Source organism: Tenrec ecaudatus, chromosome 3 (assembly GCF_050624435.1).
Source record: "Tenrec ecaudatus isolate mTenEca1 chromosome 3, mTenEca1.hap1, whole genome shotgun sequence".
NCBI classification, from domain to species: Eukaryota; Metazoa; Chordata; class Mammalia; order Afrosoricida; family Tenrecidae; genus Tenrec; species Tenrec ecaudatus.
This window is the reverse complement of record NC_134532.1, coordinates 180,422,884-180,440,801: the sequence shown is the minus strand read 5'-3', so window position 1 is coordinate 180,440,801 and position 17,918 is coordinate 180,422,884. Positions and strand designations below refer to the sequence as shown.

General features: G+C 47.0%; 1 protein-coding gene across 1 annotated transcript in view; it reads left to right on the top strand.

Moving 5' to 3' along the window:
• Positions 1–17,918, top strand: part of LIMCH1 (LIM and calponin homology domains 1) — a 113,440-nt gene that overhangs the window by 64,440 nt on the left and 31,082 nt on the right. Inside the window, exons 18-21 of the mRNA XM_075544385.1 lie at positions 4,692–4,779; positions 7,955–8,118; positions 11,295–11,400; positions 17,566–17,606. Coding sequence (XP_075400500.1) covers positions 4,692–4,779; positions 7,955–8,118; positions 11,295–11,400; positions 17,566–17,606 — 399 coding nt within the window. The remainder of the gene's footprint in view (positions 1–4,691; positions 4,780–7,954; positions 8,119–11,294; positions 11,401–17,565; positions 17,607–17,918) is intronic.

Sequence of the window (17,918 nt, the reverse complement as noted above, 5' to 3'; positions counted from 1 at the left end):
TGCAGTCAGCACAGCCCAGCATGTAATCTGCTATGCCTCCGGGGGCCTATGGAGAAAGCTGACAAGCAGAAACGAATCCCACCCGCCCTGGCCCATCTTACAGACCGGAGCCTCAAATGGCAGGTTGGAAACCCTGGCCCTGAATGGAGGGCTCTCCTTGTAGAGAGAGCCGGTGTCTGAAGGCAGAGCAGCGAAAGGAACACCGGGTGTGTGGCATCTGCGGTCACGGGGGCACAGTCGCAGGCTTCTGTTCAGAGGAGTGAACCGAGCCTGGAGCCGGGAGTCTTGCAGTTCCAGGAAGGGAGCTCAGGAAAGGACCTTGGGCATGACTTCCCCTCCCAGCAGAGGTTACCTGATCCGCCCACACCTCCCCAGCTCCCACAGACTGGACCCCAGGTCTTGGAGTGGGGAGGACTGTCCTCCTCCTTCCTGTTTCCAGAGCCTCTTCCGGGGCTGACCTGGGGCCATCCGGCCCACAAGCTTCTGTTTAACACCGGCAGCCTGCTGCCAGGTAACTTTCGTGGCTGGACTGCGCTTCTCTCTGGCCAAGAAATTGCCACCTCCTCCTCCTCCCCCCCTCCCCCCCCCTCTTCCTTCCAAGGCCCAGCCTGGCACCCGGGCTAGTTTGGATCTCATTCCTTGTGGGAGTGGAGGAGGGGGCAGGAGGGGTTGCCAGCGCCTGGCTTGGTCCCGGGTACCCTTCTGTGCTTTCATTCATTCGGATCCAGGGCTCTGTTTTTATTCACTTGTTTCAGCCCTTGAGAGAGAAGACGCCCTGTCTCTACTTCAGAGCAACCACAGGGAAGCCCCAGCCAGACCCGTCTTTTCCAGCGAGGCCGACCCTCGGTGTCTTATCAGGAGGGGTCTGAAAATGGCCAATGCTCACTTTGTCTCGTCTGTCAGCGTGATGGGCAGACGCGATTAGCAAGCCTTCCGTGTGGAGCGGGCAAACATGCCTTAATTAAATTGGCTTGGAGGGTTTTTGTGCTCTGATTGCAACGTGTATGTGCTGAAAGCTTTAAAATGGATACGCCTGGAAGCCTCTCGAACACTGCAGAGAAAATACCATCTGCCTCTCATTGCAAGCACTCTGAAATTAATAGTTGTGATTTTTTATGCATATCCTTCTCTTTTTCCTCTCAGTGCATGTAAACCATTTTTTAATGGGCTCATGTTATTCATATTGTGTTGTAACTTGCTTTTTCTCTTCATTGATCCTGAACATCTTGCCAGTAATGGCCCGCTTTGGATGAGTCATATGCATCTTAACTGAGCTTGAGAGTGTGCGTCCCATAAATAATGCATATGATGTTTACCTGACACTGGTTGCGTGTCAGCTCTGTGCCAGACGCTGTACTGGGGCCCCTGAGGCTTGACATCTCCCCATAACCCGGGCTGCATCTAAAACCTGTAGCTGGGTGAATGGCTGTGGGCAGTCTGGCCCTAAGCCACCTTGGGAAATGGAGACTTAGCCAAGCTGTCTCTTGTGTGCTGAAAGGTCCCAGGGAGTTCCCCTTTGCCTGAGAAGCGGGCGAAAGGCACTGCAGGAACATTGGCGTGGTCTTGGCAAACTTTGACCTCAGGAGGTAGAGGAAGCAGACAATCAGGCCAAGGCTGATTCCTATGAAGTGAAGGTGCATTAAGCGTCCACCCTCCAACATTTGACTAATTCTGCTCGCCCCTCCCACTGCAGTCTCCGCTTCTCTGCTAAATTCAATCATTAGCGACGGACGGTGGCCACCCAGAACTCACAGACAATACTCATGACTTGGGAATTATTTATGAGGGAAGTATCGAGTCAGAGTTCTTCAGTCAGGACAATCTCTTTGCAGCTATGTCAAGGGCAGGTCTCCCCCTGGCCTTTGTCCCCTCCATCCTTGGCCACTCTGCACCTCCAGTCTCTTGGGCCAGCCAAGGCTATGCCCTGCTTGGGCAAGTGTTACAAAGCTCTTTCATTCCACTTGTAAGTGTCCATGGATACCCCAATTCTCCAGTAAGCCTCGGGCCCAAAAGTGCTCATCTGTCTTGCTCCGTAGACCAGCAAGCCTAGCTCAGCCAAGTCCCCAGAGACACCTGCTCCACCCAGAAGGCTCCTGCCCAAAGACACTGACCTGTTTTGCCCCGAGGGTCGGCTACTTGTTCTGTGGCCCAGGAAGCCGGCTGTGCTGTTTCGCGCTGTTTGGTGCCTGTCTCTTAGTTCTGCTGCCACTGTCTCTTGCTGTCTCATGCTGTCTCCGCCGTGACAGCTGTCTGTCTCCTGGGTCTAGGGGGTTCTCAGCACAGGGGCCCTGAGCACAGAAGACGCGCTCTGTTCCCCGCTCTTCTTTCCTTGTGTTAATTCGTGGTGTTGTTTGCGTGGTGAGCAAGCTGCCCATTCCCTCGAGTGAGGCACAAGCACCTCAGTTGCAATGAAAACCAAAACCAAACTCCCTGTCAGCGGGTCCCTCCAAACTCAGAGCGGCCCCATGGAACACAGTAGAACTGCCCTCGGGCTTCCAAGACGCTAGCTCCTGCCCTGTAGGGTCACGATGAGTCACATCAACTGTATGTCAGTGTTTTCTGAGATTTGAGCACTTCAGATGTCTCAAGTGGTAGGTGACGACGAAGACGCCCCGTGGTGGAGCACTGAGATGCCCAACCCAAAGCGGGGCTCCCATCTCCCATCCCCCACCTACTAGAAGAATTGACCTGGGCAAGTCAGGTCATCTCCTCGGTGTCCTCGAGGCAGCCCCAGGCATGTGACCCGAGGACCGTGCTCCACAGGGTTGGCAGAGGCTGATTTGGGGGAGTAGACCAGCAGGTGGTTTGGCCATGGGAACTTTGGGGCAGACTCCCACCTCTAACCTTCGGGTTTCCAGCCAAATACCTTAACTATTTGTACCACCTGGAGACCCAGCTCACCTGTATGAAGGGAATAAAATTGTTACACACCTGGGAAACTAGCTTTGGGTTAAGGGAGGCCATCTATAATTTAATAACGATGGTGATGGTTTCTATTTATTACCATTTTACCATATCATTGCCAGCATGTCACCTTAAAAGCATCATGCTAAAGTAAATGAAACGGGTCATCCCCAGAGGCTCATTATTTGAGCCCTAGAGAAATATTTTCAGAATCATGAGAATTCTTGAGCCTGGAAGTGGACTGTCCACTGGTCAGGTGTAGGTAATATTGGAATGGTAAAACGCTCCTTCATAGGCTGTAAGCATGCTTAAAACGTGTGCCTCCTTTGCTTTACGTATCATGAGGGGGGCTTTTAGAAGCTCGTGGAAGAATTCCTTACCTTTAGATTCCATTTTTCCATGTACTTTTGGAAGCCCCTTCATATTCCCAAAGGCTCTATGGGTTCGATAACTCCCTTGATTTCTAACGGCACACCTTGCACGTTGCTCTGTCACTAAATCGGGATATGTCTTACAACCATGGGAGGTCGGGCTCAACAGAGGTGTTTTGTTTTGTTGCAGCAGTTAAAAGAGTACAACCCAAATCAGTGGCACCTTCAGTTTAATAAAGATGTTCACGGGGCGCAGGAGGGCTCTTCTTGGGCCCTGTTTTCGTAGGTAGTTTGTTTCTCATCATGGGAAACACCAGTGTTCTCAGGAGGGCCCTCCATCAGTATCTAACTGCAGATTGGCTTTCCATCCTCAGAGTTTTCTATCAGCAAATCCATTTTGGGGGATAAAAGCAACAAAAAAAAATCAGTAGTCTGCCAATCTTTCACATCTTAAGGTCAAAAATTAAAATACTGCGGTATATTAGCATTTCTAGCTGGGGAAGGGAAAGCACTTTATGTAATCATACTCAACTGTTTTTGTAATGCTAAGCTGGTTGACCCCCAAAAGCTCCTTACAGTGTGTCGATTGTCCTAGTGATGCGTGTGTGCACGCGTGTCCTAATGATGTGTGTGCACACGTGTGTATGCAACCGTAAGTAGAATGAAGAGGCTTTGCTTCGCTTAGCTATATTGTCTATATTATTGCTTCTCTTAAAATATTGTCTTATTGATGTATTAAGAACTTATAAAAACCCATGAAATAAGTGGTATACTTCTTTCTGCCTAGGGCTCTAAAGGCACATTTCAACTTAACATACAATCGTCCATCATGAGGAAATGTCCATTCTGCTTTGTAGATTTCAAAACTGTATCATACTCCATAAGAAAGGAAAAGAGGGGAAAAAACATTTCTGCCCCAGAATGCTCTTGAGAAATCTTTCAGAAGTGTGAAAGATTTGTGGCATAAAGTTGATTGCTTTTTAAAATATTTAATGACAGCCTCAATGAATACATTAAGGTTTTCATTTGACTGTGTGAGAGATAAATTTTAATTTATGGGGAACATACACAGTTGTGAAAATCTGTAAGTCCATAGATTTTAGAGGACGCGAGTTTTAAAGCACGCTGGTGGTGCTGCCGGGTAAGCACTAGAACGCCAAGCTCAAGGTCAGCAGGTGAAACTCACCAGCCACGCCCTTAGGAGCACCTGCCCAGAAAAGATGACAGACACAGAAACAAGTCAGAATCAATCTGTTAGCAACATTTTAAGCATTCGTCTATGTGTGAACGCCAGTAGGTGGGCCTAAATATTGATACCAAAGTATAAAATGTTTACCTTTTGAGAGTCCTTTTGTAAAGGGTTCTCCGTTTATTTAAGAGAATTTTAATTCGAGGGAAAAAAATCTCTTTTTTCAGGCAGCTACTGACGAAGCTGAACTAAACAGTAAGGAGAATGTGGATGATGGTGGACCCCCAGAAGAAGGGGACGCAGAATTTGTCTCAGGTTTGTTTCACCAAAAACTTTTACCTTTGATTGAAATGTGTCTGCAAAGCCTCGGTAGCTGGTGTGGTTGTACTGCCACCTAGAGGCTACACAATGAAATTCTAACGCTGTGGATAATCTTGTTCTATGCCCGTTTTACAACCTGGACTTTGTTTTCTCTCTCTCTCTCTCTCTCTCTCTCTTTTTGTTTTGGTTGTTAATTACCATTTTAAAAATTAAATCCTTTTATTGGGGGCTCGTACAACTCTTATGAGAATCCATCCATCCATTGTGTCAAGTACATTTGTATATTTATTGCCATTATCATTCTCAAAACATTTGCTTTCTTTTTTTCCTTCAGTTTTCAGATAAGTTTTTAATGCTTAATTTTCTTCCTCTATTAAAATAAATTACCACGTAAAATATTAAAAGTCCACTAAATATACCAAGTCTCTTTAACAGACAAAATAGGTTGAAAAGATCATCTTTCAATTCTTTTCAGGGAAGGAATTAGATTCTATTTTCCAATTTTTAAAATCATTTTATTGGGGGTTCATACAAATCTTATCACAATCCATACATACATCAATTGTGTAAAGCACATTTGTACATTCATTGCCCTCATCAATCTCAAAACATTTGCTCTCCACTTAAGCCCCTGGCATCAGCTCCTCATTTTTCCCCCTCCCTCCCCACGTCCCCCTTCCTCATGAACCCTTGATAATTTATAAATTATTATTTTGTCATATCGCGCATTGTCTGATGTCTCCCTTCACCCACTTTTCTGTTGTCCATCCCCCAGGGAGGAGGTTATATGTAGATCCTTGTAATCGGTTCCCCCTTTCCCCTCCACCTTCCCAGTATCTCTACTCCCAGCACTGGTTCTAAAGGGATCATCCATCCTGGATTCCAGGTTTCCAGAACCCAGGCTTTCTTGTTCAGTGTTTTCAATGTGTTGGCATAGTGCGTTAGATGTGGAACTGCTAACGAGGTCAACAGTTTGAACCCACCAGTTGCTCCTTGGGAGAAAGGTGAGGCTTTCTGCTCCTGCAAAGACCTACAGCCACAGAACACCAATGAGGCAGCCCTACTCTGCCCTACGGATCTCTGTGAGCTAGAATCGGCGATAAGGCAGTGAGTTGTTTGTTTTGGACTCGAACAAATTCCGTCCCCCTTCATCATTAATTCTCATTCCCTCAAACTCATGCTTTCTTGTTACCCTGTTAAGTTTATCATCATCATCATCGTCAGCTTGCATTTTCCCGTACAAATAGTGTTAGAAATGGAGGGTGGGAGTCTAACCCATCTGGATCCCTGGAACCTTGCTGCACCTGTCGGAGGAAAACAAGGCCAGAGACGGGGCCGTCCACCCCCCATAGGGACTCACAGCCTCGGAAACCTCCACAGGTGGCTGTGAGTCAGAACTGACTCAGTAACAGCATTCTAGGCCATCGTGAGAGCAGTCAGGAGCCATACATTTCGATCATCAAAGTGGACACTGTAGCTCAGGAGTGCTTTCAAAGAGTACAGTGATGTCACAGCGCGGACAGTGATCACGAATGCACCGTGTCCACTGTTTAGATCAGTAGGCCCCCACTGCCATGGAGTTGAATCCAAGCATAACGACCCCGTAGGACTGAGCAGCCAGGCACCGTAGGGTTTCCCCAAGGCTGTGGGCTTCTCTGGGGGTGCAGGGCGAAGTACTCCACTGCAGACCCATAGATTAGCCGTTCACACTCACCAGGTGCTTCCTGGTAGAAAGATGTGGCAGTTTGCCCCCCCCCCCCTACAGATGACCACCTTAGCAATCCTATGGTGTGTTCCACTCTGTCCTAGAAGGTCCCCATGAAAAGGCCATTGTGAGTCAGAAACAGCTCCATGGCCATGGACTTGGGGGAAGAGTCTTTAGGAAAGTAGCCTGCCTCATCTTTGTCCCCTGGTGTACCAGGTGGTCTTGAAGTGGCAACCTATCCTTTAGAGGCTAACGTGCTCTGGTGTCAGGGCTCCTCACAGTGGAATGAAGTGTTCCTCTGTGTGTTTTTAACACAATTCTCTTTAGGTGAAGGATTCCTGGTGGCATAGGGTTACACATTGGGTTACTAACTGCAACGTCAGCAGTTCAAAATCACCAGCCGCCTCCCAGGAGAAAGACCGGGCTTTCTACTCCCGTAAAGAGTTACAGCCTCAGAAACTCACAGGGGCAGTTCTACCCTGTCCTGTAGCATCACCATGGGTTGGCATCAACTCGATGGCAGTGAGTTTTCTCTTTTTGATAAACCTAAAAATCCCGTACCCCTTTCTAATAGTGAATTAGATTAAAATGACATTTTAGGATAATTTAATTATGATTACTAGAAAATGTTACTTTATGCCTTTAAAGCTGGATGGTCCCTCCATTGTTCAGATAAAGGGGGCCCATTGATACGCTCTCTGAAGCGGTGACTTACCTTATTTACTTCCTCACTGTCATGGAGTCAATGCCGTTTCATAGTGACCCTTTGGAGAAGCCAGAGCCGTCCTGGGAGTTTCAACACCGGAAGTCTTTATGGGAGTAGAAAGCCCCGTCTTTCTCCCAAGGGGAAGCTGGTAGTTTCAAACTGCTGACCTTCTAGCTAGCAGCCCAACACGTAACTACTACCGCCCCAGCATTCCAGATTTACCCCTAGGTGTTTTACTTCAATTTTTGTCTTGTGCTGTCTGCTGCTTGCATGGCATTCTTTCCCTCTCGGATTTCTCACGACTGGAGGAATTTGTGTTTGTTAACCTTATACCCTACAACGTTGCTAAATTCCTCTATCAGCTCCAGATATTTTCTGAGGGGCCCTGGTAGAAGTTCCTGTACATAGGACGAGACCATCCTCCAACAGAGATTATTTCACTGCTATTCCAATCCGAAGGAGCCCTGGTAGCACAGTGATTTCAGTTGGAAAGCACCAGCCTGTCCTCGTGGGGAAACAGATGGTCTGTCCACTCTCATAACGAGTGACAGTGTCGGATGCTCACAGGGGCTGTTCCACCCTGTCCTGTAGGGTCTGAAGGAGTCGGCTTCAGCTCTGCGGCAGCGAGTTTCGTTTGGGGTTTGTTGATTCCCATCGGAATACTTCTCTTTTCGTCTCCTAACCTTATTGATGGACGAAAGGGCTTTGTGTACTCTTCTCTGTCATCTGTATTTTTTCTGGACACGATGTCATTTCAGAGCCGCAGCATTTCACAACAACCATGACGCGGTCCAGCCCAACGGTGGCCTTTCTGGAGCTTCCCTCCAGTCCCCAGCCGAAGAGCAACGCGCCAGGACAAGAAGGGCAGCAGCAGCCGGAAGACGGCATGGGTGGGAAGGTGGAGCTGGTGCTGTCACAGAAGGTGGAGTACCACATTTTCCATGAACATGGTGAAAATTCCAAAGTAGTATCGTTTTACATGGCAGCTGGCTGCTGCCGGGACTAGTGAAAGTTATGTTCTCACCTAATCGTTGCTTTGGTCTCTGTTCTGATTTCTAGAACCGTATGTATGCATGCTCATGTTAAGAAATTTAAACATAGAGAGAGAGGCATAAACATCAAGAGGAAGGGCACTCTCTGAGAAGGCTTCAGAACAAAACTAAGGAAAAGTTGAATTAAACAATAATGGAATTTTTCAATGAACTCTGTGAAGCCTCCTGTTATGTATTTTAATATGCAACATAAGTATAGCAAGGGCTAGCTGTCAATATACAAATTTTAAAAAATGAGCGTACATAGGGTTATTTAAATGCACATTCCTGTGCACATGTGCTTATAAAAACCACCGACGCGTACCCCTCTTTCATTAGCAGCTGCTCTGTAGGCTTTGGGGCAGTGAGGGGGTAGTGAGCGGGCTGAGTTAGCAGCCATCAGGGGCTCCAGGCTTTCGGCTCCCGTGAAGATTTGCAGTCTGGGACTCCCACGGGGGCAGCTCTGCTCTGCCCCGCAGGTTGGCTCGGCATCCGAATGGACCTGATGGCAATGGGTGGATATGAAGTAGGGTTTTCAAACTGTAGAGCGCAGGAGACTGAGCAGGGGGCTTGTGGAAACACAGACTGCTGTCCCCGGCGTTTAAGGGTGGTATTTCTGGAATAACAACCCAGAACCTTTTTGTTCTGTTATCCTGGGTTTTAAAGTTCTGTTTGTATTCCATTTCCTCCTGGTTCACATTGGTTTCCAGGCACAGAGGCTTCAAAGTCTCCATGATGGGAGACTTTGAACCACTGGGTCTTCGCAGTGGCTGCTCTCCAAGGCAGAGCTCAGACAGCTGCCTTTAAAAAAAAAAATTAAGTTCCCAAATGATTCTAATCAGCCACCAAGTGGAGAAACGCAGACCTACATCTTTAACAATTGATGCTACATTGGGATTTCTTAAAGTGAGACAGTAACCAAGTCTGATTCCAGCTCAGTCATTCGTTTACGTCACCAATGTTGGCTGTGAGTTCACTACATGCCAGTCACTGTCCAGGGCACTGGCTGGTCAACAACGAGCAAGAGCCCACCCCTGACGGAGCGAGGAGCACCGGGTCCTTGTTAAGCCTCAGAAGTGACTTGGTTGTTGCCTTGAGGGTAGTTGGGGTCTAGACTAAGCCCTATTTTCATACACACGGAATTACAGGACGGCCTGGAAGTCTAAAGAGAGGAACTAAACCACAGACCACGCATTGAAGACAGCACATTTTGAGGATAATATTTTGCCTTATCCATATTTCAGTCGTAACTATTATTTATTATTCTTCCAAAGTCACCTTTTTGTTCACTTAAATTTACACCGAATGTGAACCTTTATATCACGGTTAAATTTTTTTTAATGAACGCCATCCCTAAAAACTACCCACCTGCATGTCTCACCTGTATGCTCAGAATGCCATGGGTGCCCGACTCTGGGAAGAACTGTTTTCAGGAGCCGTTAGGAGGTTAGTTTTTGTTTTGCTATTGACCCCTCTGGCCAGCTCGTGACCATTATTCTCAAAATCGTCTTGAATTAATAAGCTCCCTTGGTGCCACATGGTCCCACACTCTCAGACCCCCTGGCAATTCTTCCATGGACCTCGGGTTCCGAATTCCCTGCTAGTTAATAAGCAAATGGAATCATGCTGTTTGAATGCAGTCCATGCTTCAGCTCAGACTGAGTGAGGATCACCCCTTTTTGACCAAGCCATGGGTTTGTGATAAAGGAAGCGAATGGCAGCCTTGTTCCCCCTGAGGGCAGTGCCGCAGCAAGAGGGGGGGGATGGCAGTCGTACCTGGAGATGCAACACCTGGAGAATATAAATGAATGCAGCGTGCGCTTCATTCAGGCCATGTACATGAAGAATCTATTGACTCCGACTTCAGATCTCACGCCAACAAGCTTCACGCGTCAGTTGATTACAAGGGACAGATAAGAAGGTTGGCGCTTCCATTAAACGGCATGTAGCTTGAGAAGGAACCAAATAAAATGATTTCAGCAAAGACTCTTTGCAAGTCAAACAAGGAATTTACAAGCCTGTGCCTTTGGAACCGCAAGGACAAGTAGTCTGTGGTTGCTGTTAGGTGCGTCCGGTCAGTTCTGACCCACAGTGACCTTGTCACAATCGAACAAAACACTGCCTGGTCCTGCACCATCTCACAGTTATTCCTGTGCCTGAGTCCAGGGTGCAGCCACTGCGTCCGTCCATCTCTGTAAAGGCCTTCCTCTCTGTCGCTGCGCCTCTCCACACCCAGCAGGATCTCCTCCAGGAACTAGTCTCGCCAGCAACTTGTCCAGAGTACACGAGACAAATCTCTCCATCCTGGCCTCGACGCAGTCTAGCACACCTCAAAATCCCCCTAAAGCAGCGGTTCTCAACTTGAGGGTCATGATCCCTTTGGGGGTCAAATGACCCTTTCACAGGGGTCGCCCGATTCATCACAGTGGCAAAATGGCAGTGATGAAGTAGCCATGAAAATAATTGTATTGGGGGGGGGTCACCACCACATGAGGAACTGTGTTAAAGGGAGGCGACATGAGGATGGTGGAGGACCACTGCCCTGACTGCACCATTGCAAGAGCACAGTTTGAGGATGGGTAGGGTGGGTACTCAGAGTCACGCCTCCATGTCAACAAATCCAGGGTATTGTCTTCAGTGTACTTTACATAGGTTTGTGAGGGGGTAATTTTTTCAGAATAATGCCTATTGAAAAGTAATATTGCCTTCATCTTTCGCACTTCAAGAGGTAAATATAATTTTTCCCTGACATTACAAATTCCATGTGATGTAGTACTAAAAAGAGACCGTGTGATAAGCCTAATAAAAATGCGAGAGAGAAGGATGTGCAATTTCAGAGATGGAATGCTGTCTTCTAATCAGCAGTTTCCCCCTGCAGCTTGAATGCTTGAAAAATGGACTGCTCGATTGATGTAGAAGAGCATGAGGAGAGCTTAGGAAGACGAAAAAGACAACTCCATTTAAAAGTCAAATGTTTGGGCTGTTGACTTCTCTTGTGATTATAGACCCTGACATGTCATCTCACCTTTGTACTTTGCTAATGGACATCTTTTGCCTCACCATCCAGGTCAAAAAGCCCAAATCTCCAGAACCAGAAGCAACTCTAACCTTTCCATTTCTGGACAAAATGCCTGAAACCAACCAACGACATTTGCCAAATCTCAATTCTCAAGGTAAAGAGAAGGAGCTATCTGATATGCTTCCACATGTTTTGGCTGGCCTCATCTATAGTAGAAGGTTCTTTATCTAAGGACAGTGTCACGTCTTTAGAGTACGAGGGCTTCCTAATATCTTCCAGAGCCTGTGACAGCTGAGCCAGCAACTTCAGAATGCAGAGACGGGCCTGTGTTCTCTCTTCAGCCAGAAACTCCTGAGGCCAAGGTGTTTGTGCCAGTCAGGCACAATGTTTGAGACCTTAAACTATGCCTCCAAACATAAAACTATCATTGTGAAATCAAAATGAATAACTTTAATAGGGAATTTGTCATATTACTATGGTGTCATTGCTTGTTCATTTTAGCTTCCGTAAAATTCGCATCTAACTTGAGAAAAAAAATTTTTAAGAAACTAAATCCAGTTTTCTTTCTCCAGCATAATTTCTGGGTGTACATGCTGAGCACTGTTAGACTCAGCGAGGGTCCCCAACCACCACAAGAATTACCATCACAGGTTAAGCCTGTCTCTCAGAGCCAAGACTTCTAATCTTCACGGACACGAGTGTGGGGGGGATGCATTTAAATGTTTCATCTATTCCATGCATTTTGAATATGTCAGTATATATTTAAGTGTTTGATATGATGGGGGGGTGCTGTAGGCCCACACAAGTGTTTGACATGTGAGAGAACACTTAAGATAGGGACATTTAAGGCCCATGAAGGTTTTTAAAGTGGCGCTTTAAAACACCCCAAGTGTTTGAGGGACATATGGTAATTGTGAACTCATTTCTGTTTTTTTAAGAGCTGGCTTAAGTCCCTGTAGCTTGGTAGGGGGATCCCAGGTGCCCACAGTCACCACAGAGGAGCCATAGTATACAGACGCTGGGGAGGAATCATGTGAATTCCATGTTCAATGAAAGCTATTGTTCAAAACTCACAGGCCTCTGGGCTTCACTGGTGGGAGTGCTCTTTCTAGATGCAGAAGCATGTATGGAACTGGACGGTGCATTTTTATTGTTTTTGGTTTGACCTTACGCCAGCATGTCTTGTAGATCTGATGTAGCATTCAGACAAACAGGGAATGGTATAGGTGCACTCACACACCACAAATGCAAGGCCAATCAATTGATTCTGACTCATGGCAACCCTGTAGGAGAGGGGAGAGCTGCCCCCCCCCCCAGGGTTTCTGAGGTTGTCGATCTTCAAAGGAGCTGGAAGCCTCATCTTTCTCTCAGAGAGTAGCCAGTGGTTTCAAACTGCTGACCTTGTGGTGAATTCATTAGCCAGTCTACCTCCAGGGCTCATACAGGTGCCCCTGGGAGCCCGGGTGGTGTCATGTTATATGTTGGGCTGTTATCTGAATGGTCAGTAGTTCAAAAGTACCAGCAACTCCACGGGAGAAAGACTGAGCTTTCTACTCCCATAAACAGTTATAGTGTCAGAAGCCCACAGGGGGTCGCCAATGAGTCAGCATTGGCTGGATGACTGTGATTTGGTAATTTTGGTTTCATACATAGATAGATACTCAATTAGGGCCACTGTTGGAAGAATTTAAGTTGGTTTCCTTAACTGATGGTTGAGCCATAAGCTGTACTCTACTTATGTAACAGGAAGAAAAGAAGAGGAGGGAATTAATTGGTATTATATAATGCTGCTCACTAGTTTATTAATATGAATTTATGTCGACCTTGTCTTCAGCAAATGTTTCAGATCACTCAGTTCTAATGTTCAAAGGGAACTGACAAAAATAAAGTCAACTGAGACAGTATTGACCATTTTTAGACATATGATTCAGTCAATCGACGTTCATGGTTCAGCGGTAGAATTCATGGCTTCTATGCAGGAGATGTAGGTTCAATTCCTGGCCAACACACCTCATGTGTAATTACCACTCATCTCTCAGTGGAGGCTTTGTGTGTGAGCAGAAATGTTCTCAGTGGAGCTTCCAGACTAAGAGGGATCGAGAAGAGAATGCCCTGGGGCTCATCTCTAAACCCTGCTTTTACCAGTCATCCAACTCCCAACCAATGGCTGGGGGAGGCAGGACCAGGCAGCAGCCCATCCCACTGTGCAGGGGTTGCCGTGAGTTGGCCGCCAACTCAACAGCAGTCAGCAGCAGCAAGACCAGATTGTTATTCATTCCATGACCCACCTGTGACAAGGTAGTTTAGGTTTTGTTGTTTTTCAAATCTGTTGTTGAACAGGGACTTTACCCCAGTTGGATGATGGGGGTGGGGTGGGGGTGGGGGAATTACAGTTAGTCATATTAAAACATATCAGACATTCTTCTTCAAGATAGGTAGTTATGTATGCCTGCTCTGCACTCCGTTTATCTGGTTCACGGGAGCTGTAACTCACATCCTCCTGGAAGCCGACTGCCACCGCCTTCTCCTGGGCAGCAGCTGGCGGGATCCACTTGCTGACCTTGGGCTTAGCAGCAGAGCACTAAACCACTGGGCCACCAGGGCTCCGTTCTGTCAAGTCGAGACCACCCTGCGAGGCAGTTCTGCTGTGTCACATGCTGTCACTATGAATCGTTATTAACTCAACAGCCACTTTCAGCAGAGTAGGAATACACGTTCATTACAGCAAGTCTAAAGATGTCCGACAGAAGCAAGCCTCTGGAATGTTTTCCTCTTCATCCAATGTTTATTTCATTGTGGAGATACCGGGTGAGTGTGTCCACCCACCAGTACAACCTGTTCCAAGCAGGGATTTCCAAACCATGAGCGTGTACCAGAGGGCCCCCCAGGATTGTTAAAACACACATTGCTGGGCCCCACACCCAGAATGTCAGCCTCAATAGGTCTGGGGAGAGCCCAAGTATTGGCATTTCTAACAAGTTTCCAAAGGACATGTTGCCTAGGGCCAATCTGCTGCAAAGACCTCTTTGAAGTGTTCAGCAGCAAGGATGTCACTTTGAAGATGCAGGTGCGCCTGATTAAGTCACAGTCCATTCAACTGTGCACATGCGGAAGCTGAATCACGCATCAGGAAGACCAAAGAACAGATGTCTTTGAATGGCGGTGTTCCCAAAGAACGTTGAGTATGTCCTGGGCTGCTGGAAGAACCTGCACATCGCGCTGGAAGAACTGCAGCCGGAATGCTCCTCAAACGTGAGGGTGGTCGGTGAGACTTCAGCTCACGTCCGCTGGCCATGTGATCAGGAGCGAGCAGTGTCTGCAGAGGCACGCCATGCTTGGCAAAGTTGGTCAGTGAGCAGAGGAAGGAAAGAGATAGGGCGACAGAGTAGCTGCAACAAGGGGCTCATGCCTAGCAAAGGTGGGCAGGAGGGCACAGAGCGGACCTCGTTTCCTTCTCTTGTGCACAGAGTCACTGTGGTTTGGCACAGCAGCTGCGGATCAGAGCCCCTCTCTGACAGCTCTGAGCTTGATGGCCTCGTTGAACTGCACCCCAAAGACACTGCTGAGCGATAGGAAGGTACCTTGCCAGGAGTTTGGAAGTGCCTCGCTTTCAGGAAGTATGAAGCCTTGAATAAAGGCCACCTGAGAAGATACGATTCTTTTTTAATTGGAAAAAAATCAAATCAAGTAGAGAGCTCTGCCCAAATGTAAAAAGTCAATGCACGCTTTAGTAAGTGTTCTGAGGTCACACATGAAATCCAGAGAAACTACAGGATGGAGATCAGGAATCCAGGAGCCACACCGAATACTCTCTCCCTGAGAAAGTGCTGGCCCCCAACTCGAGAAAGCCATGTGCTTAGTGGCTGACCGAACGGGCCTGCTAGTTGACCCTAATGGTGTTCTACCAGTTTCCTTTCATCACAGACATAAATACACACACACACTATACATATACGTATACGTATACATATACATATACACATACATATATATGAGTTGATTCTAATTCACAGGAAACCTACAAATCTTTTTTAAATGAAATTTTATTGGCACATAGTTTACATATCTTACAATTCATTAGTTCAGTCGTTCAATCACATCAAGGGGGATTGTGCAAGCATTACTGTATCAATTTTAGAGCACACCCCCCATGGTTAACACAAAGAAAATATTTAAATACTTTGAAAATAGCCATAAAATATTGCAAAAGATGACAGATGTCCTTTTTCAGAATTGGTGTTTCGGTAAAACCGGCACAGACTATATAACTGATAACTGGTGTCTTATTTCACCAGTGGAGCCCCGGCGGCATAGTGGGTACATGCTGGGCTGTGATCCACAAGGTTGGCAGTTTGAAACCACCAGCAGCCATGTGGGAGAAAGGTGGAGCTCTACTCCCATAAACAGTTAAGAGTCTCAGAAACTCATGTGAGGCAGTTCTATGTCGTCCTATGGGTCAGTATTAACTCAATGGCAGTGAGTTTGGTTTTGGATATTTACATCACCGATAGGAAAAACTCACAGGACCCTATAGTTTAAGGATGTAAATGTTTGCCGTGACTGGATGGTGATGTTTGATAAATGGGCACGTACTCCTCTTTCGCTTCCTTCTCCTCTCTCTCTTCCGCTTCCTCCTGCTCCTTCTTCATAACTTCTGCCATGAACTTCCCTACCTGGCCTTTATGACCTGTGATGTGTGTAAATGAACCACCCATCTCTGCTACCGTTTACCCTGTTCTGGTGTTTTCAGGAGATGGGAAAGTGAGTGACGTGTTAGCCTTCTAACTGCAGGGTCAACAGATCAAAACCACCCACAGAAAGAGGAGGCTTTCTATTCCTGTGTGGATTTATAGTTTCAGAAGCCCACAGGACTTTACCCGATAAGGTCCCCACGAGTCAAAATCAATTCAGTGGCAGTGGGTTTGGGGTTTTGTTTTCTTGAGTGGCGTTTTCCAAAAACAACGCAAAATCGTGTGAAAGCACTTGTGTGGCTTGCCATTCCATCATTTTGAGATTCAACATATTAAGCCATCTCACCCTTCAGGCCGAGCCTATGGTATATAGTTTCACTTTGCACCAAAGAGGATATGCAGAGTCACCCTGCCATGGTCCCATTAATGCTCACCCGCATCACGAACGTTTCATGGGCTCCAGACTGTCTCACGCTTCAGTTCCGATAGGAGCTGCAGCGGGAGCGTAGTTGTACTTCGCCTTCACCCTCGTTTCATGGTTTTCTGTTTGCTCTGTTCTGCTGTCTCATCCAGAGTCGGCTGGTATTGCCAGTGTGCCGCTTAGAGTTCAGAACTCTTGGCGACGGTCCCAGTTTTTCTCCCAGTCAGGTAAACCGCAAAGGAGGCAGCTGCCTTCCTTTTGTGCATTAAAAATTCACGTTGGGGCAGCCAATGACGTCTGGTGTTTGTGTCCGTTTCTGCTTTCCGAGGAAACCGTTTGCTCCTGACACACGGTTGGCAAAGAGCTGGTGCTTCCGCATCTCCGAGGGGCTGATTGTACTCAAGTGGGAAGCAGGGAGAAATGCAGATCCTTTCCTTGGAAGATCCAAAGACACTATTATTTATCTCTCTGTGTCTCTGTTTTCTTTTATTTATTTTTGTAAAGCCATCATCAAAAGCGTTGACCAGGAGCTCTTGGGTTGCCAAGGAGCCCTGGTGGAGCGGTGGCTTCAGTGCTTGACTGCTCTCCAAAAGGCCAGGGGTTCCGCTGACCAGCACTTCCATGGGAGAGAGCTGTGGCCGTCCGCTCCCATGGAGATGTACAGTCTTGGAATCCCTAGGGAGCAGCTTTATCCTGTCCTAAGGGGCTGCTATCAGTTGAATTTCAACTTAATGGCAATGGATTTGTGGTGGGATGGGGGTGTTGTTGCTTGGTGTTGAGGAATTGCTCCGAGTCAGCATCAAGGCAGAGGCGGTGTGCAGGTCCGGGCTCGGGTAATGGTTCTCTTGTTAACTGTGTCACTGTCTCTGCCCCTCCATAGCAGACGGTGGAGGAACTGATCAACCCAGCCAGGTGGTCGGGCGCATTACAAGCAGAGTTCGTTGAAATCGTTTTTGCTTCCTAGTGTGTAGAACCTGGTGCTAATTGAGACACTCGGCCCCGTGACGCCAGTCATAACTCCTTTTGGTGGTGGGTCCGGCCTGCTTCTGGGGCCTGCTTTCTGATGATTTTCTAATGCTCTTGGATCATGTGAAATAAAATTTTAAAACTATTAGAAAATAGCATCGTAACTGTAAGATAATCATAAAGAAAGACGTCCTAGGACATACTCATGTGTCTATTTTCTCTGTTTCCCTTTCCTCGGCAGTGGATTCTCCAAGCAGTGAAAAGTCCCCCGTAACTACGCCTGTAAGTAATCTTATGAAACCAAGATCTTGGGCTTAGTGTGATGGTGACAGATAATAAGGTTATTGACGGGCTCATCCAGCCACAGAATGGACTCCAAACCACTGGTTTTTAAAAGACAGATTGACAGTTGTGTAGGATGCTTTCAGGAGAATTAGGAAGGTGTGCATTAGCATTACACAGCACAGTTATTGTACCTGAAAACAGGAACCACTACGAATAGACATGAGGGTCGGGGTTGTATTAAAATGGAGAGATGGACGGTAGGCATTCAGAAAACATGTTTTTCGAATGAAGGCACTCTTCACTGAATGC